General features: G+C 54.1%; 1 protein-coding gene across 3 annotated transcripts; it reads left to right on the top strand.

The window, feature by feature from the left end:
• The first annotated feature begins 498 nt into the window (after window positions 1-498).
• PEDS1 (plasmanylethanolamine desaturase 1) lies at window positions 499-24,727 on the top strand. Of its 3 annotated transcripts, none has more exons than XM_065892395.1 (6): window positions 499-740; window positions 8,521-8,640; window positions 17,978-18,069; window positions 19,293-19,437; window positions 20,992-21,204; window positions 23,665-24,727. In XM_065892395.1, exons 1-6 carry the CDS (start codon window positions 617-619, stop codon window positions 23,784-23,786), a joined length of 816 nt encoding a protein of 271 aa, XP_065748467.1. In that variant the 5' UTR covers window positions 499-616; the 3' UTR covers window positions 23,787-24,727. The 3 variants fall into 3 exon arrangements, with proteins under 3 accessions (XP_065748467.1, XP_065748470.1, XP_065748468.1); XM_065892396.1 differs by having other exon boundaries at window positions 617-740; window positions 17,978-18,060; window positions 23,665-23,786; XM_065892398.1 differs by lacking the exon at window positions 8,521-8,640 and having other exon boundaries at window positions 518-740; window positions 23,665-24,054.
• The last annotated feature ends 980 nt before the right edge of the window (window positions 24,728-25,707 follow it).

The following is a 25,707-nucleotide window of genomic DNA, read 5'->3' as shown; positions in this document are numbered from 1 at the left end:
ACCTCTGCACGCGGTAGGGCTCAGAAGTCGGTCCAGTGTGAATCGGCCCCAGCCAGGGACACTGTTCAAAGTGCCCACCAAGCCCTGGCTCCCCCGCCCCGCCCAGGCGCCCTCCACTCGAGTTCCTTGCACACAATAGGCGCTTGGCTGTGCGTGCTGAAGAGACGCCCGCTTCTGGGTCCGCTGGCGCAAGACCTCGGCCCTTTGCACCGGTGAGTAAACCGAGCCCGAGGTGGGCAACGACGCTGCCCGAGTTTCCGTGCGGCTGACGACCAGGCCGGAGGCGGAGGCGGAGGTGGAGGCGGAGGCGTAGCGTGACTGGCACTGAGGCGCCACCACCCCACAACTTCCGCACCCAGCTGCGCCAGCTGCGGACCTGACCCCCGCGCGCCGCGGTTGGTTGCGGCTCGGAGGTCGCTGATTGGCTGACGTGGCCCCGGCGCGGGCCCCGATTGGCTGTGACGCGCGGCCGGGCGAGGCCCCCGCCGCCGCCGCAGCCGCGCCTGGACTGGGCGGTCATTGGGCGGCGTGATATCGCCGCGGTTCCGCGGACCCACAGCTGCCGCTGCCGCCGCTGCCGCCAGCAGAGCGCACCGGGCTGGCCGGGCGAGTGGCTATGGCGGGCGCCGAAGACGGGCCGGGCCAGCAGCCGGAGGTCGACGAGGACGAGGCGGCGTATAGCCGGCGCTGGGGCGCGCAGCATGCCGGGGCCCGCGAGCTGGCCGCGCTCTACTCACCAGGTAGGACCTCCGGGCTCCCCTCCGGGCCTGCAGTCATCAGCCTGGGCCGCGGACAGTAACCCCGGGTCCCCAATATCGGAGCCCCAGCCTCCGGCCCCGATGCAGAACTCCATCTGCGGCTTCTAACTTGCAAATAGCTCCCCTAAGTCCGGGGACCCCACCCCAGCGCCCCTTCCAAGCCCAAGGCAGAATCCCAGCCCCGGGGCTTTCTAGACAGCTCACATCACACAGCCAGGTCCGGATCCTAGCTCGGGGTACCTGCGGCTGCAAAGAGCATCCCTAGCCTTAGGGACCCCCCACCCCAGGACCCTGTCCAAGCCGAAGGCAGCCCCTCAGCCACATGCACTGACCCCTAAAAGTCACACCCTATCCCGGGTTCCCCAGATCCAAAATTCGCACTCTAGGGCCCCATCTGCACCCCAGCCAGAACCCAGAGGTAGTGACCTCAGATCTGGGCATGTCAGGCCCCCTGCTCTGGGAACCCCAACTCAGGGGCCCCCAGCTAGAGTGCCCCAGAGGCACTTCCTCCAAAGCCCCATCTTAGATTTATAGTTTCAGTCTACAGACCACCATTCCCCCACTGCATTAACTCTCATCCTATATTTTGGAATCCCCGGTGGTGAGGGCACTGCAAATCTTCCAGTTTAAGCTCCTCTCATATACAAGCCCCAATTCCAGCCATTTCCTTCCCCCATGTAGATATATTAGCCCCCTCCATTGGGACTTGGGGGTCCCCAGACTGGACCACAACTCAGAGACCCTTGCTCTGGTTCTGCCCCAGGACAAGGTCTCTGGTTTCTTCCTGCTGGGCCTACCATTTCTTTTCCAGCAAGCACCAGCCTCCACCCCCTTCTCTGACTTCCACTTGAGCCTCAAGAATCTCATTGCCAGACCCCAGCAGGGCAAAGTGTCCCCAGGGGTTAAAGGAAGTGCCTTTGAGAACTCCAGAGTCAAGTGACTGGGAGGCCCCTCTGCCTGGGTGTTGCCATCACATCAAGCTTTGTTTGTCAAACATTCTGACATCTTTCCTTTTGCTAGAGGGCAACCACCATGCACAGCCTTTGCCTGGGGTGGGCATGGGTCCACTACCACCTTTGGCTTTTTTCCCTAACTGGCCTGGGTTTGCATACCATCTCTGCCATAACTATCTGTGTGACCTTGGGCCATTTGCTTTCTTGTTGAGTCCTAGATCACCAGAGGCCTTTCTGGACTTGCAATTCCATGTTCTGGGTGTGACTTTTTTCATACCTGACTTGGGCACCTGGCCCAGGATACCATGGTTTCTTCAGCCTGTTCCCCCAACACCCAGCTTGTGGACTTAAAACCTCCTGTGCTCCCTGGGGCAGGCTGGACTTGGCATCCTGACTATTCTTCTTAGCTGTGTAACCTGGGCCAAGGCACTTTCCCTTTCTGAGCCTCAGTTTCCTCACCTCTAAAATGGGTACAAGATAAAGTTTATCAGTTCCTTAGTGTCGCTGGGAGGAGGAAATGAGATCGTCTACCTTGGTGCAGTGCCTGTGATACAGTAGGCAATCCCTATTATTAATCCAATAGTCTGACCCTCCCTGTGAGTCTTGGGGTAAGCTCTCTCACCTCTCTGCTTCTCAGACTTACCACCTGGGAATCAAGGGTAAGGATTCAAAGCCTGCCTCCTTTGGTGTCCAGCTATGCCCACTCAAGTGAACCCTACCCACCTTCAACCAAATCATAACCTGGGCATTCTGAGCTTCCTCAATGGACTGCCATCTTCTCATTCCACCATGATTGCATCTTTGCCCAATTCTGGTATCCCCAAGTGCCCCTCACTCTCTGAAGAGCAGCCACTGCAGGGATTTAAGGCTGCAGACAGTCTCCTGGTGCCCCAAGCCTGCAATCAGAGGCCTTATCTCCTCTTACCCTAGAGTTGGGGCAGGGCAGGGGGAGTGCCTGGAGAGGGGGAGTGAAGGAGGAAGAGACTAGTTTCTCCAAATTCCATAGACCTCCCTCTGCCCGTCTGTGTCCCTTGGCCTTGAGGAAGAACCTCAGTCTCTGGGCCTGACCTATAAAATAAGGGGCCAGGCTGAATACATATTGAACACCCTCATCCCATGCCCTGTTCTAGGATTTGGGGGCAAAGCGATGAATGAAACAGGAAAAATGGAGCTGGCCTTTTTAGTAAACCCAGTAAATACAGGAAATATCTTACTTGCCCAGTGGTGGCAAGTGCTGTGGAACAGACATACAGCAGAAAAGGGAAAAGTGAAATGTTGGGGACACATTTTAGAGAGGGGGCAGTTAAGGCCTCACTGAGCAGGTGACAATTGAACAGCGACCAGAAGGGAGGGACTCCTGAAGATATTTGAGGAAGGATTGGTCCAGACCAGGGACACAGCAAGTGCAAAGGCCCTACGGTGGGAGCAAGCCTGAAGTATTTGCAGGACACCAAAGAGGCCTGTGGGCTGGAACAGAGTGAGCTGGGGGAGAGTAGGGAATGTTTCTGGGTTCCAGGACTGAATTCTTGAGATTCCTGGGGCCAGTGATGGGTTGGCACCATGACAACTGGCAGCAATAATACGGCAGTTAACAGAGTTGACATTTATTGAGCACTGACTATGTGCTGGGCACTTCCCTTATGTGCTCTCATTTCATCCTCACTACAGTTGTCTCAGGGGCATCCTGGTATTAACTCCATTTTACAGGGGAGGAAACCGAGACCCCTATAGCCTCCTCGTAGCCCACCCCCGACATGTGTTCTTCCTAACGTTTGTCATGCCTGGGATTAGGCTTGTGTCTGCCCCCACCAGAGGGGAAGGTCAGCAAGGCCAGGGGCGGCATCTGTTTGGCTTGCCTGAAGTGCCTGCACCCTGTCCATCTTTAAGACTTTCCCTGGGGCTTAGCAAAGAGTGGTGACCTGCCCACAGTCACACAGACAGTTAGCAGGACCAGAATGAGAACACTGGTCGGGGCGTTCTAGGTTCTGTGTTCCGAATCTTTGCTGTGGAAGTGAGCCAGCCCAAGTGCGTGTGCAGCAGGGGCACCAGTGTTCCAGGTCAGCAGAGCAGCACGTGTGCAGGGCTGGCGGCAGAGACAGTGGACCTAGCGTCGGCCGAGAGCTGTGAGTTGTCTGATCAGGGCAGCCTCAGCCTGATCCCATGGACCCTGAGTGTCTGGCCAAGGAGTGTCTGACCCAAGCACTCCCCCAGGTCCAGGGAGCCACAGAGGGTCCAGGTTAGGGGTTTGCAGCACCACCCCACCCTCTGCCAGGTGCCGATGTTTGTGAAGGGTGGGTGGACTTGGCAGGTCTACTCCAGTCTCACGGGCAAGCCTGGAGGCAAGGCAGGTGTCCAGCTTCCCGGCAGGTGCCAACTGACCTCTGGCTATGTGGGTCCCACTTCTCAGGTACCTAGGCTCCAGGGGTGGATCTTGGGGGGTCACCAGAGCCCCTGTTCACCCACCCTGGCTAACTACGGATGCCCCTGCCCTGTGGGACACAGGGACTCTTAGCGTGTGGTGGGGGGAAGGTGGAGGGTGTCAGGAGTGCTGGGTGGGGGTCCTGGCCTATAGTCCCAGAGCTGAGCCTGGATTCTGTCCCCCAAGACAGGCCTCCCTGAGGCCCCTTCCCTGGCCGGGCCTGGTCCCTGTCATGCTCCTGGCCCAGCTTTCCCTCTGTCTCCTTCAGTCAGTCTTGTTCATTTTCCATTTCTTTGTCTCTCCTTCTCTCTGGCCATACTCATGTTCTCTTTGTTACCTTATAATCACTCCCTGTCTCTGTCTTCCTCTTCTCTCTGTTTCTCATCGATTTTTTTTTAATTTTTATTTTCTTTATTTATTTTTTATACAACAGGTTCTTTTTAGTGATCTATTTTATACATATTAGTGTATATATGTCAATCCCAATCTCCCAATTCCTCCCACCACTACCACCCCGCTGTTTCTCATCTTTCTGTGTCTCTGATTCCTGTTCTCTCCCATCTCTCTCTCTCTCTTCCTCTGTGTCTCTCTGGTCTCTCTACCTCCTGTCCCCCCACCTCCCTGAAGCCGAGTGTCTCCTAGTGGTGGCCAAGGACCATCAGAAGTGCAGGTTCCAGGGCTTGTCTGACTGAAACCAGAAGAGTCGGGCCTGATACCAAGCCTTTGGCTGTGGCCTGTCCCCAGGCAAGCAGAGATGGCCTGCCCTGCACCTCCCAGCCCTCCCAGCCCTCCACACACAAGCCTGGCCCGCTCCCCAGGCCAACAGGCAGTCACTACTGTCACTCAGCCCAGATCGTGGACCCTGGCCAGGCCAGGGGCTGGCTCAGGGAAACAAGGCTCAGCACTCTGCCAGAGGTGGCCTGAGCCCTTCTGTCCTGAGGAAAGTCCTTCCCCTCCCTGGGCCTCAGTCTGCACATCTGTGAAGCGACACCATTTAGACCACCTGACCACGCAGTCCCTGCCAAGCAGACTGTCCATGCTGTGACTCTGGTGATTCTCGAGGGACTTTGGACAACATACTTCATCTCTCCAGGCCTACTTTCTCCTTCTGAAAGATGGGGCAAATAGCCCCCAGCCCATGGCGTACGGCAGGCAAGGGCTTGTTGGGATCGTCCCTGACACTGTCCCTGGTATGTAGTAGGTGCTCCATGAAGGCCGCTTATTATAATAGATGTAGTTTTTATGGGTCATAGTTGAGGCACTTGTTCTGCAGAAGGATACCGAGGCCAGAGAGAGAGTTTAGATGGGAAAATATTCAGATTTTGGGACATTCTTTGTGGCAAGGGGAGAGAGCTGGGCTATCTTTGGAATCAGGACAGCCCCGAACATCCAGGCTAACGAGCTCAGGATCCAAACCCAGTTTTCATTTTTACCCGCAGAGCCTCAGTTTCCTCATCTAGGAAATTGGGATCACACAGTAGCTCCCTGGAGGGACTGAGACTTGAATGAGAGACTGAGAGACTATGCCTTGGGCTTGAAACCTCAGGTGACTGCAGGGACTTGGCCAGGACTGCCACCAAGGGAAGCCACCCAGTATGAGGCTGCAGGGAGGGGAGAGGACTGGGGTCAACAAGGAGCTCTTGCTCCGTCTGATGGAGGCAGGCTTGGGCTGGCCAGAGCCCTATGTTCTCAAAGGAGGTAGTTTCGTGTGATTTTTTTTTTTTTTTAAGTGTAGCTGATTTTTTCAAAACTAAGAGCAAAATATGACAGAGGGAGTGGGTCTGCAGCATCTCTGATGCGGGCTACACCCTGTACCCCAGCCCATAATAGGCCTCAGTGGGTGTTAGCCATTGTTGTTGTTGCTGTCCCTACAGGCTGGGTGGCAGCAGATCAGTACTGAAGAATCACCTGTCCCTTACCACCACCCCTCCTGGCTTCCTGCTTCTGAGCCCCAGGTCCTGGCCACACACAGGAGCTGCAAAAGGGAAGGCCCTTCTGGGCCTGGTCATGGTGACCCCAGGTGGGGGCCCCTGGGGTAGCATAGCCCCGTGGCCCAAGGGAAACAGCCCCTGACTGCGAAGTAAGCAGCAAGGGGCTTCTGCATCTGCGGCTGTGTGATGCTGTTGGGATCCTGGCCCTTTCTGGGCCTCGGAGTCCTCATCTGTATGGGAGGGGCTGAGGGATGTGACCCTGGGCATGTCCTTTCCCTCTCTGAGCCTTGGTCTTTTCACAGGGCAGCTGTCCGGATTCTGGCTCAGGGCGCAGTCTGCTGCTCTACAGCCCAGACAAGGCCCTTTCCCTCTGAGCCTGTTTCCTGTCAGGAACAGTGGGACGCCTCATACTTCCTTCTCACGGTGCTTCAGTGAGGGGTGCCCAGAGACAAAGCCTGGCAGTCTTTCTCTAGGGTCGTGGTTGGGAATTTGTTCATTCCACAAGCATTTATTAAGCAACAACTGTGTGCCAGGACCCTGGTGAGTAGGCCAGGCGTGGCCCTAGGCCTCCTGAGCTCACATGTAGGGAGGGGAAGACAGATGTTAGACAGGCAGTGACAGTCCCTCATGATATGGGTCCCATGTTGGGGGAGCCTGGGGGTTAAAGGAGGCATCATGGATGGCTTCCTGGAGGTGGAGGTTACAGGTAGAGATATGTAAGAGCAGATTTGTCCTTGGGACCAGCTGCCTGAGAAAACAGTATTCCCAGGGGCCCTGTCACACGTTATATCACCCACGTGGTCTTTTTATTTCCTTTTGCTTTAACAGTCTTTTATTTACTTATTTATTTATTTATTTTTGGCTATGTTGAGTCTTCGTTGCTGCACGCGGGCTTTCTCTAGTTGCGGCGAGCGGGGGCTACTCTTCATTGGGGTTCGCGGGCTACTCATTGCTGTGGCTTCTCTTTTTTGTTTTTATTAGTGTATTTGTTTTATTTATTTATTTTTGGCTGCGTTGGGTCTTCGTTGCTGCACGCGGGCTTTCTCTAGTTGCGGTGAGCGAGGGCTAGTCTTCATTGCGGTGCGTGGGCTTTTCATTGCGGTGGATTCTCTTGCTGCAGAGCACGGGCTCTAGGCACGCAGGCTTTAGTAGTCGTGGCACACGGGCTCAGCAGTTATGGCTCACGGGCTTAGTTGCTCCGTGGCATGTGGGATCTTCCTGGACCAGGGATCGAACCTGTGTCCCCTGCATGCAGGCAGGCGGATTCTTAACCACCGCGCCACCAGGGAAGTCCTGCATTCACAAATTTTAAGTTCAAAAGGGAGTACGTGAAAAAGTCTCGACCGTATAGGTTTTTTTCCCTTTTTTCACATAAATGGCTGTTTAGCACTTTGCTGTTTGCACTTACCAGTTTGTCCTGGATGTCCCTCCATAGCCACACATTAACAGTCACCCAGGCTTTTTTCCTAGCTACAGAGATGCCATAAACCAAATTAATTTGTCTGAGTCCCCCAGCAATGGACACAAAGGTTATTTTCAAAATTTCTATACCTGCAACAAAGCTGCAGTGAGTGGATCAGCTCGTCTGAGCTCACGTGCTATTAAAACAGGGGCCAAGATTTAAAGAGACGATCTCACACCCACATCCTGATTGCTGGCTTCTCTTGAGAATTTGAAGGTCTGGCCTCCCTGGGCCCACACTCCCCCTTGGCAATAGTCAGCCAGTTAGTGGCTACTGCTTTAGAAAGGGCACATGTGCTGTGGTGTTCCACTGTCCCCACCCAGCCCACCTCACTCCTTCAAATCACCTGCCTGGCCCCTGGAGTTTGAGACCCTTCATCGGCACTGCCTCTTCTCCCTGTGGCTGGAGCCCTAGAGGGGATAACCAAGGCCTTATTTCTCCTGAATTCCTGACTCATTGCCTGGAGCCCTGCTTGATGGAGGTTGGGCGGGGTCTGAACCTCCATGATTAAAAGCTGTCTGTAGCCTCTGCCTCCAAATAATTACCTACAAAAGGGGACAGGTGATGGGATGATGACAGTTAAAAAAAGAAGCTCATTAAAATTCCTTCACATGTCTCCAGAGAGAGCCCAAAGGGGCCCAAGAGACCAGTAGTCTGGTCCTGTCTGCCAAAGAATCAGCATGTGCAAGGCCAGCTTCATGGGCATCAGACCTGTGCACAGGCGGCCTGCGCTCAGAAGGGCCCCACCAGAAGCGCTTGGTTTAACACACCCGGCCCTGAGTGTCTGACCTTCAGCAGGCCCCTCCCCTTCTCCAGGCCTCGGTGACATCATCTGTGAAATGGGCAGGCAATCCCTGCGTTCAGCCTGTAGTCAGCACTGCAGACTCAGAAGACAGTCGAAGAGCCCCCATGGGCCCAGCTCTGCCTGGCTTTGATCCTTGATCCCTCAGCCTTTGCCACCCGCCCTGTACTCACCTCTCGCCTCCTCTCCCTGCAGGCAAGCGCTTCCAGGAGTGGTGCTGTGTGGTGCTGTGCTTCAGCCTCATCGCCCACAACACGGTCCACCTCCTGCTGCTGGCTCACTGGGAGCACACACCTCTCGTAATGCTGGGAGTCGGTGAGTGCCCGCAGCCCTGCTGCCTGCCTCGGTTTCCCCAGGGGTCAGGGACCTACCTAGTGTCTGCGCCACTCTGATGGCGACTTACACGTGTGTGTGTGTGTGTGTGTGTGTGTGTGCTTGTGTGCACACGAATGGGGTACAGGTTGTGGGAACCCTGGCTCCCATCTCAGTCGGTGGCACCTGTGTCCTTCCTGTCACTTCCAAAAACCTGGGTGTCATCCTCAGTTCCTTTCTCTCACATTCCACTCCAGAGCATCAGCAAATGCTCTTGGCTGTCCTTTCAAGATGCATCCAGCATCCATTACTGTCCACCTCTACATCCCCTCCCTGGTCCAGCACCACCCTCCAGCCTGGACTATGGTGGAAGCCTCCTCCCTGGTCTCCCCGCCTCCACCTCTGCCCCGCACTGTCCATTCTCCACAGGCAGCTGGGAGAATCCCATTGGATCCTCCGTGAGGTCACGCCACTGGCCTGTTGTCCCCTGTATACTTAGAATAAAACACCAACTCCTCAGCACGGCCTGACCCCAGCCCCGCCTCACATCATTTCCTTCCTCTCCTCTGGCTCACCCTGCTGCCGCCACAGTGGCCTCTCGCTGTGCCTCCACCAGGTGCTGTCAGGCACACCGCTAGCTCAGGGCCTTTGCGCATGCTGTTCCTGTGCCTGGAACTCTCTTCCAGCAGGTACCTGCGTGGTTCCCTGCCTCGTCTAGGTCACCTCCTCGGGGAGGCTCTCCCTCAACAATAGCAGCCCTGCCATACACCATCCCTCACCCCACTCTGTTATACAGTCTGTTTCTTTGTTTGTTACCTGTCTCCCCCACTCAAATATCAGCTCCCTGAGAGTAGGGATTTTTGTCTGCTGCTGTGTCCCCAGCCCCAAGCACAAAGCCTCACACAGTAGGTGCTCGGTAAATATTTATTGAATCAGTGAATGAATGAGCTGCAGTGTATTAGTACCTGTTGAGTGTTTTCCATCGGTCAGTCCTCACCCATCCACAGACTGGGGGGGTGGAGGCCGCAGTTGCCATCATTTTCCAGACGAGGAGACCGAACCTCAGAGAAGGGACCGGCCAGAGTCACACCTCAAAACAGAGAGTACGACATAGTTCTTAATTCACTGTCTCCACTCCCAGGTCCTGGAGTGACTCAGTTCCTTCCTCTCCGCACACCGCCCCTCCCCTCTTCCCTCTAATTCAGGTGTTCATCCCTTCCCCCACCCCGGGCTCCCAGGCTGACAGGGCAGCGGCTGTGCCCTTGGTCCGCCTAGCCAGCCCCAAGTGTTCAGCTTCCACAGTCGCATTAAAAGCATTCTGGTCGCCTAAGCCAGTAGCGCTCAGGCCAGCTAATTGAGCCATCTGGGTCTGGGGTGGGGATAAGCGTGTGCTGGGGGCGGACCAGCTGAAGGGGAAGGAGGTTAAGCCATCTAGTGCCAGGGAGCCTGGGCCCCGCCCACAGGAGCCAGACATGTCCCCTCTGCCCAGGGGTGAGAAGGACCTGCACCTCCAGCCTCTCTGCCTTGGAGCAGCACATTCAAGGGCAGGGATGTAGACAGTGTGAGCCCCGACGCCCCATCTGGGGGTGGTCACAAGCAGGCCCCTACAGTCCTGGGTTCAAGTCCCAGCTCTGCCACTTCCTGGCTGTGTGGCCTTGGGCAAGTGTCAGTGCACCTCTGAGCCTTGTCTTCCACATCTGGAAAGTGAGACTGCTCACAGCCCCTGCCTCCTAGGGCCTTTGTGAGGGCAAAATGCAGGTGTGCATAACTGCTGAGAGGGCAGCAACTGAGTAGAGGTGAGGAGGGGACACCACCCAACATTCACTCCCCAGGGCTCAGACCTTCTGCCTCGACGGTCAGTTTAACAGTGGATATTTCCCAAGCCTACCGTGTGCAAGACCCACGCTGGGCTCTTTTAACTCTTGGCGGCAACTGAGTGAGGAGGGTCTGATCCCTGTGCTGTGAGAGGCCAGGTGACTTGCCCATCGACCCTAACCTGGGCAGCAGCAGAGTCTGGGATTTCATATCCAGACCTGGCCGGGGACTACGCAGCCTCCAGTTGGCACTAGGAGGAAAGGGTGTTCTAGGCAGTGGGCCCAGTCTGGGCAGAGGATCAGTAGCACCAGAGCCCCAGGTGTACGTTGTGTGAACCAGGAGGGTGGGCATCCCAGGCAGGTCGCTGCCTCCCTGGTCGGTTGGGACCAGACCCAAGAGACGTCGCTCCTGCCTGTGATAGCAGCCCTTCCACCCAGCACCTTTGCCTCTGGGCTGATAAGGGCAGACAATCCCCTGATAGTAGTGTTTGCACAGTTCCTAATGGATTTAAGTAGCTGCCCTGATTTGTGTGTTGACATGCCAGAAGTAAGGGCACCGTGCCAGCCTACACAGCCCACCTGCTGCTGTCTCCCAAGAGGTTCTGGTGCCCCTGGCAGGCCCCAGAAACCAAGGGAGCCAGAAGCCCTGAAAAGGTGCCCAGTTAATAAATACAGACAGATGATACAATCCTGGGTAGCAGAGTCAAGATAGGGGAGCTGGCGGCGAAGAGGAGAGGTAAGAGGTCAGGGAAGGCTCTCTGGAAAAGTGACATTTGCACAGAGACCTGAAGGAGGTGAGGGAGGGGAGGCAAACAGTTGTCCCTGGGGTGTCCCAGGCAGAGGGAACAGCAAGTGCTGCAAAGGCCTTGAGGCTGGGGTGAGCCCTGAGCATTTGGAGGATAGAGAGGAGGCCCATGTGGCCTGAGAAAACTGACCAAAGGAAAAGTAGTTGGTGGCAGCTGAGGGACAGCTGGGGGCAGTGGGGGCAGGTCGTGTAGGGCCTTGAAGGCCATGGTCTGGATTGGGGGTTTTATTCTACAGGCCGTGAGAAGCCACTGGCGATTTTCCCACAGGGAGCTGACATCACCTCATGCTGCAGGGAGGACGGATGGGGGCAGGGAGGGCCAGAGAGGAGGTGAAGGTGGTGGCCCAGAACCCTGCAGGGCAGTGGAGGTGGTGAAAAGTCGTCAGATTCTGGGTGAGCTGTGAAAGATGAGCACCAGAATGTGCTGTCAGGTTGGCTGTGGAGGGGAGTGGGGAGGGGTCAGTGGCCTGAACTACGGAAGAAGGGACCGGGAGGAGGTTAGAGGACCCGCGTGAGGGCAGATGCTTGGGATGCCTGCCTGAGGGCCAAGGGAAGGTGTCGAGCAGGAAATCGGAAATCCGGAAATCTGGGTGTCCTGAGAGTAGAGATGGTGTTTGAAGCCCAGATGCTGGCAGAGGGCCCCGGGGTGGGGCGGAGGGACTGTGTGCGAGCACAGGAGAGGCCCCCCGAGGCCTCCCGTGCTTGGGACGGGGAGAGGAGGAGGAGCCAGCCAAGGGGGAGAAAGGGGAACTGGGCAGGCTTGCACAGGCCGAGAGGAGAATGTGTTTCCAGAAGACTCGGGGATCAACTGGGAGCAGCCAGCTGAGCAGAGCAGCAAGATGGGGCAGCGAGGGGACCACCGGATTTGGCCCCGTGGAGGTCATTAGTGACCTTGACAAGGACAGTGTGAATGAGTAATACATGAGTGGCCCCGGGAGCCCAGAGCTATTTGCCGCACTTGGGGAAACTGGAGGGAAAGTGTGAGGGCTCTGAGCCAGTGCCTAAAGGAGTGAGTGGGAGTTTCTGGCAGACAAATGGGTGGGTGGGGGGCAGGGGTTCCAGGCAGGGGGCACAGTGAATGCAAAGGTCAGCACTCGCAGGGCCCCAGGTCATGGCCAGCCTTGTAGGTCAGGTGCAAAGTCTCCACGGATCCGAGCTGAAAGGTGGTAAAGACAGGCTTTGGCCCCAGGACTGTAGGGACCAGCCTTCAGCAGTGTCTGCCTCTGTCTCAGCCCCTCTGCCTCCACACCAGGCCTTGAGGTGGGCAGGGCGCGAAGAAGTCCTAGCCAGGTGACCTGTGGGGAGATGGAGGCCCCAAGGGGCCCAGGGACTGTCTCAAGGTCACCTGGTGAGTCAGGGTAGCCTGGAGTGAATCATCATCTCCTATGCTGTCCCAGTGTCCTGCAGGCAGGGTGGTAACTAGGCCCAAGCTGCCCCCAGAGTGAGCCAGCCACCAGGCGCTGACACCAGCATTGGGACAAAGAAGCTTCTGTGTGCCCGCCTCCGCCACCTCTACCCCCATTAAAGAGGACTTGGGCAGCAGGCCTGAAGGCCTGGAGTTGCTCCTCTAGAAACAGCCACCGCCCATAGATCACAGAGCCATTTCCTCCCTTAGGTGGGGGGGGGGGGGGGGGGGGTTGGGGGGGTGGGCTCTGTCCCTCCAAAAAAAATTCCTGACGTCTGCCTAAAGCCCACACCCCTCCCTGCTCAGCAGCCTGACAAGGCCAGGGGCTTGAGGCTCAGAGAGAGGAATAACATTTAACTACTAACTGTAGCTACATTCGGGGAGCACTTGCTATGTCCCAAGGATTAGCCCACTGTTATTAACTGACTGCAGTTAAGTAAGTACCATTAATGTCCCCATTTCCCAGATGTGGACGTGAAGGCTCAGCATCATCATGAATGGCCCTCGCCTTGGTCTCTGGCCACTCACCAGCAGCCCTGACCACGCAGCCCTCACCCTTCAGGTCTCTTTTCCTCCTCTGGCACGTGGGGTGTGGTGGGGCCTATCACAATGGACGTGATGTGAGATAATACACGTTTTTTTTTGTTTGTTTGTTTGTTTTGCCACATCTAGTGGCACGCGGGATCCTAGTTCCCCGACCAGGGATCGAACACGTGCCCCCTGCAGCGGGGGCACGCAGTCCTAACCACTGGACCTCCGGGGAAGTCCCGATACACGTTTTTTTTTAATGGACTTTATTTTTTAGGACAGCTTTAGATTTATGGAAGACGAGCAGATAGTACATCGAGTTCCCATATATGCCCTGCCCCCAATTTCCCTTATTATTAACATCTTATCTTACTGTCATACGTTTGTTACAATTAATACACCAATATGGATACATTATTATGAACTAAAGTCCATAGTTTATTCAGATGTCCTTAGTTTTTAGCTAATGTGCTTTTTCTGTTCCAGGATCCCATGCAGGATTCCACATCACGTTTAGTTGTCACGTCCCTTGAGGCTCCTTAGCTGTGAGAGTTTCTCAGGTTTTCCCTGTTTTCAGTGATCTGAACAGTTTGGAGGAGTGCTCGTAGGATGCACATCTGCTGGAATTCGTCTGGTATTTTTCTTAGTGGGTTATGTGTCTTGGGGAGGAAGCGCTCAGAGGTCAAGTGCCATTTTCATCACCTCGTAGCAAGGGTATGTACCGTCAGCATGACTTATCCCCATGATGTTGACCTTGACCACCTGGCCCAAGTGGTATTTGTCAGGTTTCTCCCCCACCCCCGCCCCGCTTCTGTACTGTATTCCCCTTGGAGAGAAGTCACTGTGTACAGCCCATATTTAATCTGTGGGGAGTTATACACCTGATGATGCACTTTTTAACACCTTTGACAAAGCACCCAGCACACAGGAAGCACCCCAATGTTAACCGTGATCACAAAACGTTTTTCTAATATTGTTTTTATTATCACTGTTATCATCTGTAAGGATTAAATGCTTAGGACGATTAAGGAGATAAGATGTATAACCAGCTTAGGACTGGCCTGGGTACAGTTTAGGGATTAAGGGAGATAAAACGTTTAAGGTTCTGGCACAGAGCCTGGTAACTATAAATGCTCAATAAATGTCCAGTAAAAATAAATAAATAAATGGATGGATGGATGGATAGATAGATAGCTGACATCTCTACCCTAAGAAGATGAGGGCATAGATCTTCACACAGGCTTGTGAATGCATGTTCACAGGAGCCTGAGTCATACCAGCCCCAACCTGGAAACAACCTAGTCATCCAAGAGCAAAACGGACAAATGTCCTGTGGTACATCCAGATGGTAGAATACTACTCGGCAATAAAAAGGATGAACTCCTGAGACACACAACCACATGGATGACTCTAGAAGCATTATGCCAGGGAAGGAAGCTAGACCCAAAAAAGCACATACCATGAGAATCAATTTGTATAAAGTTCTAGAATTGGCCAAACCAAAGTATAATTATGGGAAGCGGATTGGTGGTTGCATGGAACAGGGGTGGGGAGGCACTAGGGGGACTGCTGGGGGGCTGCGTTCTCCTGAAGGCAGCATTTAGGGGCAGGATTAGTCCAAGCTGTTGGGACAGGGGCTCAAGAGGCACCTTAGCTGACCCTTCGCAAGTGAAGATGCTGAGGCCCAGAGGGGGCAAAGGGCTTGCCCAGGGTCACACAGCAATATGGTAGCAAGAGATGAGGCCCCCGACCCTTGATCTAGCTCCCCCTTAGCTCTTGGCCACAGTGCCTCTAGTCCCTCCTGGTAGACGCAAGGCAGTGTGTCCACAGCATCCTGTGTAGTTTGCAGTAGGAGCTCTATTAATGCCCCTGGACCTACTGAGGTACGGATTAAGGGCGTGAAAGCATGCTGGTTTTGGAGGCTGGTAGACTCACCTCTTCCCATCCCATGGCTGCCACTTCCAAGCCATGGGACCAGGGGTGATGCTTCAACCTCCCTGAGCCCCTTTCCTCATCAGAGAAGTGGGGAAAATAAATGAGGCTGTCACCTCAGATGGTGACAAGTGCTGTGAAAGAAGTAAAGCAGGGAGATGTGACCGAGAGCACCTGCCTGGGAGGAGGGCTTCGCCAGGGGGTTGGTGATGTTTGCTCTGAGCTAGAAGGCTGAAGCGGAGCCAGCCACTCGGGGATCTTCAGGGAGAGGGTGGGGTGCCAGGTAGAGGAACAGCAAGTGCAAACGCCCTAGGCTTCGCCAGATTCCCCAACCCCTTCCCCAGCCCAGGTCCACCCTCCCAGCACCGTCACTAAGGAGCATGACTCCCTAGCCCTGGGCGGGGCCTTGTGTGCACTGGCCTTTGAGCCCTGCCAAGCCCTCCCCTCTCCCCAGCCCAGCCACCCATGCAGTGTCACCCCCTTCCCCGCCCTGTCCTTCGGCTTCTGCATGCCAGGAGGTGCTGTATGTCTCCACGTGGCGGCCCACTTGTCACCAGGAACTTGCAATGTATGCAGCTGTATCTCCCCTGCCCCCCGCCATCCCTCCCATGTTTGGCATATGTGGGGTGGATGCTCCAGGGCCTCTGGAAAGCCTTCATTCACAGCCACCCATGACTCGGGCCCACACACCAGAGCTGCACGTCCACAGTGACCCACACACTCACTCTTGCTCCCTCGCGCATGAGTCCTGCTCTCCAGGGAGGCATCTAGGGGATTTTCTTAGCCTTCACAGTACCTCAGGGCCCTGGTCCCCCGTCACCAAGGGGCTATGGGACCTAGCAGAATTCGAATAACCTTTAAATGGCCCAGCTGGCCCTTGGACAACCAGTTCACACCGAGAAACAGTCTGGGAGGGGAGGAGGGGGGGTTGCCTGAAGTCACGTGACCCAGTGGGCTGCATTTACCAGCACTTAAAACTGCATTTGTTTTGTGTATTTGTTTACAACTTCCTCCCCCCACCCCCACCCCCATATCTCTGTCCCAACGACATGAGCTCAATGTCTGATGCACCTCTGGCTCTAGAGCTTGGCACACAGTAAGTCCTCACAGAATGTCGCTTGATTGAATGACTGAATGACAACAATAATAATATGTATTGAGGGCTCACTATGTGCCCCACACTGTACTTAATGCTTCACATTGATTCATTCAACAAATGTTTACTTACTGAACCATATTATGTGTGAGTAATTGGAATGTAGCCAATGTAAATGCAAGACTAAAATCCCTGTCTTTGTGGAGCTGATATTCTTGTAGGGGAGACAGTAAACAAACAGAAATGAAGTCCAAGGTGATAGGTGCTTGGAAAAGAAGATAGGTGCTAGGAAATGCTGGAAGATGGGAATGGTTACAATTTTAGATCAGGTGTCCCCGGAGGACCTTTGAGGCAAAGATCTGAAGGAAGTGAGGGAGTGAGCTGTGTTACCTCTTGGGAAAGAATGTTCCAGCAGAGTGAAGAGCAAATGCAGAGACCCAGAGGCATGTAGGGGTGTGTAAGGGAAGGGGAATATGCCAGTAGGGCTGAGACACAGAGGGAGGGGAGCGTGATGGGGGTGGCACTGGTGTGTTACCTTGGGCAGCTTGCTGGCCACTCCACCTCGGTTTCCGCATGTGGACAGTATCGTGGTGCATCCTTCTGTGTTACATTTGGACCCCAAAGCAGGTTAAGAGCCCAGCTCTGCCACTTGCCATCTATGCGACCTCAGTCTAGTTATTTCTGTTCTCCAAGCCTCAGTTTCCGCCCCTATAAAGTAAGAGTAAAAATGGTACCAACTTCTAACAGATTGTGAGAATTCGTTAAGATCAAGCATGTAAAGCACTTGTGTCTGGCACTGAGAAAGTGCTCGATAAATGGTAGCTGCTGTGGTTTTTTTTTTTTTTTTTTTTTGCGGTACGCGGGCCTCTCACTGTTGTGGCCTCTCCCGTTGCGGAGCACAGGCTCCGGACGCGCAGGCTCAGCGGCCATGGCTCACGGGCCCAGCCGCTCCGCAGCACGTGGGATCTTCCCAGGCCGGGGCACGAACCCGTGTCCCCTGCATCGGCAAGCGGACTCTCAACCACTGCGCCACCAGGGAAGCCCTGCTGTGGTTTTTTTAATCATCATCATTCGTATCCATCTAGAGGAAACTGGGGCACAGAGAGGTTGAGTAACATGCCCAGTGTCACACAGCTAGTGAGTGACAGCTGGAATGTGAGTCCAGATGTAACAGCACATAACCTCTGTATTATACTGAACCCTCAAGTGAGCGAATGGTTTGGGGGTCTCTGAGGGGACTCCACTCCAGTTCTGAACAAATTCAGAACGAAGACAAGGAAAAGGCTGCTGGAGGGCAAATTATCACACTTACTGTTGATAAAAGTTAGGTTGCGGGGAACGTGGCTTCCATGTGGACCTAAGGTACTTCCCGACACCAAACCCCAGAAGGACATTTTCATCTGGTTACCAGCAGCACTGGGGCAGAGTGGGCTTCCCTACATGGGGCGATTGGGGGTCAGAGAGAAAGGGACAGTTGGCTCTTAATAGGGAAAGGTTGGGCTGATCTGAGCATGCCCGGTTTACTCTCTCCAGACTCACCGAGCAAATGAGGCCCCACATCTCCCTGGGGAAGAGCAAGTAAAGGGACAGATTGAGGCCAGGAATGTTATTCCTGAGACTCCATTCACAGGGAACAAAGTGTCCCAAGTAGAGAAGGGACACCTTCTGCCCCAATAAATGAGTGAGCGAGCAAGTGAGTGACTTCCTGATTTGGGGTGGGGAGTGGGCACCCCCCCAGCTCATGCTCTTCTTGTCCACAGTTGCAGGGGCTCTCATTGCTGACTTCTTGTCTGGCCTGGTGCACTGGGGAGCCGACACCTGGGGCTCCGTGGAGCTGCCCATCGTGGGGAAGGTGCGTATGTTGACCCAGTCCCGAAGCCCAGCCCATGTCCTCCAGGAGGAGGTCGGGCTGTCTGACCTTGGGTGAGTCCCCTTTCCTCTCTGAGCCTGTTTCCCTATCTGAAAGATGGCAACTGTGGTTCCAGCCTGACCCCCATGCCCCTCCTCCAAGACTAGAACAAGAATCCCCTGGGGTTTTCTGGAAGCATCAGGCGTGGGACAGAGAGCTTTGATACATGTCCACCTCACCGGAACCCCTTGAGTTTGGGGACCACGCCACATTTTATTCTCCTTTGCCTTCCCTGCCACACCTCACTGTTTCCATTGAACTTTATCTTGAGTCAGTCTGACTTTTTTGATTGTGGTAGAAAATCTGGTACAGACTTAACCAAAGGAAGGTACTGACTCATGTAATGAAAATTTTAGGAGTAGAGCCAAATTAGGGCATGGCTGGGTCCAGTGAGACGGACAGACCATATTCTTTGGACTCAGTCCCTCTCCATGTCTGTCTCCGCTGGCTCCACTCTCGTGTAGGCTTTCCCCTACAGTTCATACAGTTAAGGTGGGGAAAGGTGGCCAGGATGGCTCACAGCTGCCTAGACTTCCATCCTCCCAGCTCAGTGCCCCCAGTAGAAGAACTCCCCTTTCCCATAGTTTCGGCCAGAGTACCATGGCTCATTCCCATTGGCCCAGCTTGGATCACACACCCATCCTTCATCCAGTCACGGTGGCCAGAGGGATGGGGTGCTCTGATTGGCCAGGCCAGGGTCCCCGTGCTTACTCTTAACTAGGGGGCGGAGGAGTCAGCCCATTGGAACAACTGGTACTAAAAGAAGGGGAGGCTGTTACCAGAAGGAGGGGCCTGGACGTTGGAAAGAAAGAAAGGGTCCTGCCTGTCACTGGGAGGAGCCTCCTCAATTGTCTTAGGGTAGGAAAGGAGGGTGGAGATTGTCTCCAAACACCCCCATAGCCCAGGTCAGGAGACTGAGGCCCACAGGGGGGCAGTACCAGCCCAAGGTCCCCACCAGGTCATTTCGACCCATCTTGCACTAAAGCTGTTAGACCCAGACCCTGAAGGCTGGGTGGGATCTGCAGCAGTGACGTGGTGGGACAGCATCTCAAAGGCAAGGAGGTGAGCCCGTGCGGAGTGTGTGCAGGAAGTCAGGGAGAGTGGCTGACCACCATAGGCGGACTGGTCGGATGGATCCCCTCTCCCGCCCCCCCTACCCCACCCAGGCTTTCATCCGGCCATTCCGGGAGCATCACATTGACCCGACAGCCATTACGCGGCACGACTTCATCGAGACCAATGGGGACAACTGCCTGGTGACGCTGCTACCACTGTTAAACATGGCCTACAAGTTCCGCACCCAGAGCCCAGGTAAGAGTGCCCCCTGGTGGGCCTTCAGGGAGCCATTGGGGACAGGCACACACGCACCCCTCCCATGAGCCTCCTGTAGCTTGTGTGTGTGTTTGCCCCTCACTGTGTTAGAAAAATTTTTAGTTAGTTTCCATCATGTAAAATTGGGATATTTGACATAAAGATCTGTGTTTCCAGCTTCTCTTGAACAATCCGATCTGGCCACCCTGGGTCTTTGTTCCCACTTGGCTGTACTGGGCCAGAGCTGAGCCGCAGGGGCACCCCCTTAGACAGAGATGCACGCTTTCTACTTTGCCACAATCCCCACTACTCCCTGCTGTCAAATGCCTGGCCTGCCTTGCTCATTTGAATTACCTCCCTGGCCCTGAGGGCTTCTGGTTTTGCTGTCTGGGCTTAGTGGAAAGAGTATATGTAGCCTGCCAACCCAGTCCTGAGTTCAGACCTCTGCCCTGACTACTATCTGGGGGAGGAAACTTGTGCCAGAGCAAGTCACTTCACCTCTCTGAACCTCAGCGACCTCGTCTGTCAGGTGGGGGATGAGTCCTTCCCCTGTGCCAGATCCTGTTCTAACCAGTTGACACGGTGCTGATCTTTAGAGCAGCCCCGCTGCGGGGAGATGTGATGAATGTCTGTGGTGTTGGGGGTGCTGCCCCGCCCACCTCCTCTTCCCCAGTGGGGACACCCGTCCCCCAGCTGCTGTGAGCATCCAGCTGCCCCTTCTGAGAACTGCCAGGGCAGGTCCCGCCTCTTCCCTTGGGATAAGCCTGAAGCCAGTGACAAAAAAAAAAGCCTGCGAAAGCGAGCCCCCTGGCCTCTGAGTGGGACCAACTCTATGGAGTCATTAATATTTCAGACCCCCACCCCCACCCCAGGATCAGGCTAAGACAAGACTCCCCCCACCCCATCTTTGCTTAACTCTTCCCCTGCCCTGTCCTGCTTTCCTCACTCCCTCAGATGTTTTTCCAGAAGAGAGGATTTCCCGCTCCCCCCCCACCCCCACCAGTCAGATAACTCATGTGCACATGAATCCTTGTCTCAGGCTCTGCTTCTAGGGAATCTGGACAAAGACTTACTCTCATTTCGTTGTTGAGGAGCTTGAGACTCAAAGAGGTAGAGTCGTTGACCCAAGTTCATACAGTTAAGAAATGTCAGAGCAGGGGGGAATTCCCTGGTGGTCCAGGGGTTAGGACTCCGCGCTTTCACTGCCGAGGGCCCAGGTTCAATCCCTGGTCGGGGAACTAAGATCCCACAAGCCGCGTGGCATGACCGAAAAAGAAAAAGAAATGTCAGAGTAGGGATCTGCACCCAGCTCTGCCTCATTCCAGAGCCCGCATTCTTAACTATTACCTATGCTTATTCCATTCTGCCCACTGAGCAGAAGAGGAGACTGAGGCCCAGAGGGGAGTCTGAGCTTGCCTGTGTCCACTTGGGAGGTTGGAAAGAGGCCTGGGTGCTATCCTGGGAAGGGAGCTGGGCCAGGCTGGCAGTGGGCCCCCACCCTGTGGACAGCTCTATGGGGCCTATGGTCACCACCCCCCTCTACCCATGCTGCAGAAGTCCTGGAGCAGCTGTACCCCTGGGAATGCTTCGTCTTCTGCCTGATCATCTTCGGTACCTTCACCAACCAGATCCACAAGTGGTCACACACGTACTTTGGGCTGCCGCGCTGGGTCGTCCTCCTGCAGGACTGGCATGTCATCCTGCCTCGTAAACACCATCGCATCCACCACGTCTCACCCCACGAGACCTACTTCTGCATCACCACAGGTGCGGCTATAGGGTAGCGTGGAATGGGCTGCCCCCACTCTGACTGCAGCTCCATCCTTAGGATCAAGGGGCACAGGTCACAGTGGGAGGTGGTGCAGTCCTGCAGGAACATTCTCTCAGAACACACGTTTCTTGAGCATCTACTACGTGCCAGGCACTCTTCTAGGTGCCAAGGACACAGCAGTAAACAAGACAGACACACACACACACACACATACCCCCTTCATGGAGTTGTGATTCCAACCACCCATCCATCCAGCAGATATTTATTGAGCACCTACTATGTGCCATAGCACTGAACAAAACAGGCAAAAATCCCTACCTTTATAGCATTCACATTCTAAGAGGGGACATTCCAAGCACTAAAAAACAAGTACTATATCTGATTGTCCTAACTGCTATGGAGGAAAATAATGCAGAGGGTAGGAGAGGGAAATGGGGAGCTTCACCCTTTAAATAGGGTGGTCAGGGAAGGCCTCACTGAGAAGGTGACATTTGAACTGAGGAAGAGAGTCATGCAGATCTGGAGGAAGAGCTCTCCAGGCAGCAGGAGCAGTAGGTGAAGGGCCTTGGAGGCAGGAACCACATGCCTGGTTTGTTTGAGGAGCAGCAAGGTGGCTAGTGTGGCTTCAATGAGAGGCGTGAGGGGTAGAAGGGTCGGAGAGATGGCAGAGTCCAGGTGTGAGAAATGCTGTGAGGGCAAACAAAGCAGGGTGAAGGGCAGAGAGTCATGGGGGAAGGGGGCATAGCTGTTGATAAAGGAGATCAGAAATCTGGAAAAAGGGGGGTTCCCTGCAGATAAATGGGGACAGATCAGTCCAGGCAGAGGGAACAGCAAGTACACAGAGGCCCTGCGGCAGGAACAGGTGACCCAGGAGTAGTAAGGAGGCCCACATGCTGTTGGTAGTTAATGGGCCAGTGCCAAAGAGGTGAGATGAGGTGAGGCGACCAGGTTTTCCAGGGGCAGCTGGGTATCTTTTTAAGGTTAAGTATACCACACGTGCTGTTAAGTCAGACCAACTTGGGTGTAGCCTTCAGCTCCTCCATATGTGACTTGCGGAGGCTTACAAGCCTCCCTGGTTATTGTTTTTCTCATTCACAAGATGGGGCTACAGCTACCTCCTTCACATACCAGCTCCCAGGGCTGGGGTGTGAGTGGTAAGGTGGCAGATGCAAAGTGCTTGGCACATAGTAGGTACCCAGTAAGCTACAGCTACTGGTTTGGGGGCAGGGGTTGGGGTGTTTGGTTTGGTTTTGGGGGGGTTTTGTTTTGTTTTTGTTTCTTGGGGACTTTTGCCTTTCTGGAAGCAGAACTGAGAGCCACAAAAAAACATTTTTTGTACACCCTAAAGTCATGCTTTCTAGGAGCAGTTGGAGGGGTTAGAATTTAGGCTGTTGTGGAGATCATTTAACTGCTCAACCAGAACTGGGATCAGTCTTGGCTTGGCCATATACTAATTGGGAAACTCTCTTCCAAGGCTCAGTCTTCTTTTTTTTTTTTTAATTAATTAATTAATTAATTAATTTTAATTTTGGCCGTGTTGGGTCTTCGTTGCTTCGTGTGGGCTTTCTCTAGTTGCGGGCAAGCGGGGGTTACTCTGTTGTGGTGCGCAGGCTTCTCTTGTTGCGGAGCACGGGCTGTAGGTGCGCGGGCTTCAGTAGTTGTGGCTCGTGGGCTCTAGAGTGCAGGCTCAGTAGCTGTGGCGCACGGGCTTAGTTGCTCCACGGCATGTTCATCTTCCCAGACCAGGGCTCGAACCTGTGTCCCGTGCATTGGCAGGCAGATTCCTAACCACGGCGCCACCAGGGAAGTCCCCAAGACTCAGTCTTCTCATGTGGAAAGTGGGACTAATAATAGTATGTACTTCAAGGTTCAGGTGGTAGACTGTAATACAGATTAAATAAGATTATGAGCACTGTTCATTGAGCACCTACCATATGCCAGGCATCATCCTAGGCAGTGGGATCAACAGTGAAATAACATGGGGTTCTACTGTTTGGAGCTGACATTCTAGTTGGGAGTTGGAGATAAAAACCAACACAAAACAGGGAGGCGACGAATTAATGAGATTGGTTACAGGTTATCATAAAAGCTGTAAAGAAATAAGAAAGGGTGACGTGACAGGACAGGAGCACTGCTAAGCGGTAGTCAGGGAAGGCTTCCTGGAAGAGGTAGCATTAGAGCCAAATGATAAGAAACATTGCCTCCATGCCTGGCATATAGTAAGCACTCAATAAGAAGGTGAATGAGGGGATGAAAGCATATCTGAGCAGCCTCTAAACCCATTGGTGGGAAGCCCCTGTCCCAAAATTCCTCGGTCAGTCCTTGTCCCCTGCACCCTGCAGACTTACTCTGTTCCTCCCCTGCCCGAGGCAGGGCCAGCTCTCTCTCTACGTCCTCTCACTACTGCTCTCCCATTCAACCCCTCCGCACACCCCCCTGCCCTGTTTCCACTGCAGGCTGGCTCAACTACCCTCTCGAGAAGATGGGCTTCTGGAGACGCCTAGAGGACATTATCCAGGGCCTGACAGGCGAGAAGCCTCGGGCAGACGACATGAAATGGGCACAGAAGATCAAATAACTCCTCCGGGCCACCACCTCGTTGCCAACCTTACCCAGCTCCCCCAAACCGAAGCCATCTGCCAAATTCCAGCCTCCTTGCGCTGGCCCATCCAGGTGGAGAGGACAACTCCTGGGCTGGGCCCGGGCACCCCCAGCCCACCCCTTGTGACACAGAATACTTGAGCCACTGATTTTTTTCATTTCCTTTTTTTCGTTTTCTTTCCTTGACCCCTCCCCAGCCACCTGAACTGCTCTGTCTGCCAAACCTGACTCTGCAAAAAAAAAAAGAAAAGAAAAAGAGCCCCACCCTGCCAGCCATCCCTTGGGTTGAGGAGAAGTTCACCAACTCCCCACACTCCCACCACCCCTTGCCCCACTGGGCAGCCCTTCAGTGTGGCTGGTATTGGGGCACTGAGTCGTCTGTTCCTCTTTGCCCTCAGTGGTCTAGGAGCCCCCAGGCACACCTAAATGTCCCTGGAGCATTACCCTGCCATGGACCTGCAGACTGACCCCCAAGGCCTGGGTGGATAGACAGCCCCAGTCACCACCTTCAGCCTAGCTTGTCCACCCAAGGATGGCAAAGTGCAGCAAGGGTCTGGGGGCAGCTGGCCAGACGAGGCTGGAATTTCCTGATCAAGTCTGGATCCCCCTTCTTCCCCACCCCTCCCCCATCTGCCAATGTGATTTCAGCCAGAGCTGATGTTTCTAATCAGAGGATGTCTTCGAAGGGCACAGCCCCTGCAAAGGGTCTTTGTCATTTGGAAGGGGACACAGTGTCCTCTCTGGCCGGGGGTATGTCAGAGAAGGTAGAGTGGGGCTTTTTTGTTTCGGTTATTTTTTTTTTTAACGGTGCTTGCTTGTTTAATGTAAATAATAGAAAGCCTTAATATCTTTTCTGTAACACGGAGTAATATTTTAATGTCATGTTTTGGATGTACATAATATATTTATAACAAAGCAGCAAGAGTCTACTTAACCTCGCTGCCTCGTATTTCCTGGTTGCCTGGGGGAAGGGAAGTAAGGAGCCTGGAGGGTGAGGGCCCACCCCTACCCTATTCCCAGCTTCCCTTGCAACGCTGGGCTAAGGATGAGGTCTTTGTCATCTAAGACAGTGAATCACTGTCGACATCTGCTCCAAACACTTTTGGAAGGGACCCGTGATTTGATGAGGAATGGTCTTCATGCAGAAAATCATGGTGATAGAGTAACAAAGGCTGATCCTTATGGGTGAATTCCTTTGGCAAATGTTTATCGGCACCTAATGTGTGCCAGGCTCTGGCCTGGATACCGGGGCATGGAAGTGAACAAACAAGGATTTACCCTGATGGGGCTGACCTCCTGGGGAGAGAGACAATAAACTTAAATAAATGCACATGGACATTCAGACGGTGATTTGTAAAGAAAATTAAACATCTTGGGATTATATCAGAAAGGCAGGGTGAGGCTGCTTTGGCAGGGTGGTCAGGGAGGGCCTCTCTGAGGAGATGACATCTGAGCTGAGACCTGGAGGAGGAGATGGAAACAAATGGGGAAAGAACTGGAGGGAAAGCCTTCCTGGCTGGACAAGTGCAAAGGCCCTGAGGCAGGAACAATCCTGGGGTTTGTAAGAGAGTGTGGCTGGATGGGAGTGAGCAAGGGGAAAGTGGAAGATGAGGTTTGAAAAATAGGAACTAGTTGTATGGAACCTCACAGACAGGCAAGTCGGGAGACTGGACATTTTAAACAAGTATCTCATTCATTCATTGAACAAATATGAGGCATTTCCTATGTGCCAGGCACTGGGATTCAGTAGTGAACACAACAGATTTACAATCAATATCTAGTCTGGGCTAGATAGTTGCTATAATAGTAACCAGGAAAAACAAAAACTTGTTGGGGACAGAGAAATGATAAAAGACTCTTTAGAGCAGTCCCAGATAAAGTTTTTTTTAATGTGACCC

The sequence above is a fragment of the Phocoena phocoena genome, chromosome 15 (genome assembly GCF_963924675.1).
Source record: "Phocoena phocoena chromosome 15, mPhoPho1.1, whole genome shotgun sequence".
Taxonomy (NCBI): Eukaryota; Metazoa; Chordata; class Mammalia; order Artiodactyla; family Phocoenidae; genus Phocoena; species Phocoena phocoena.
Note: the sequence above shows the minus strand (reverse complement) of the source record. Positions and strands in the feature narration are given on the sequence as shown.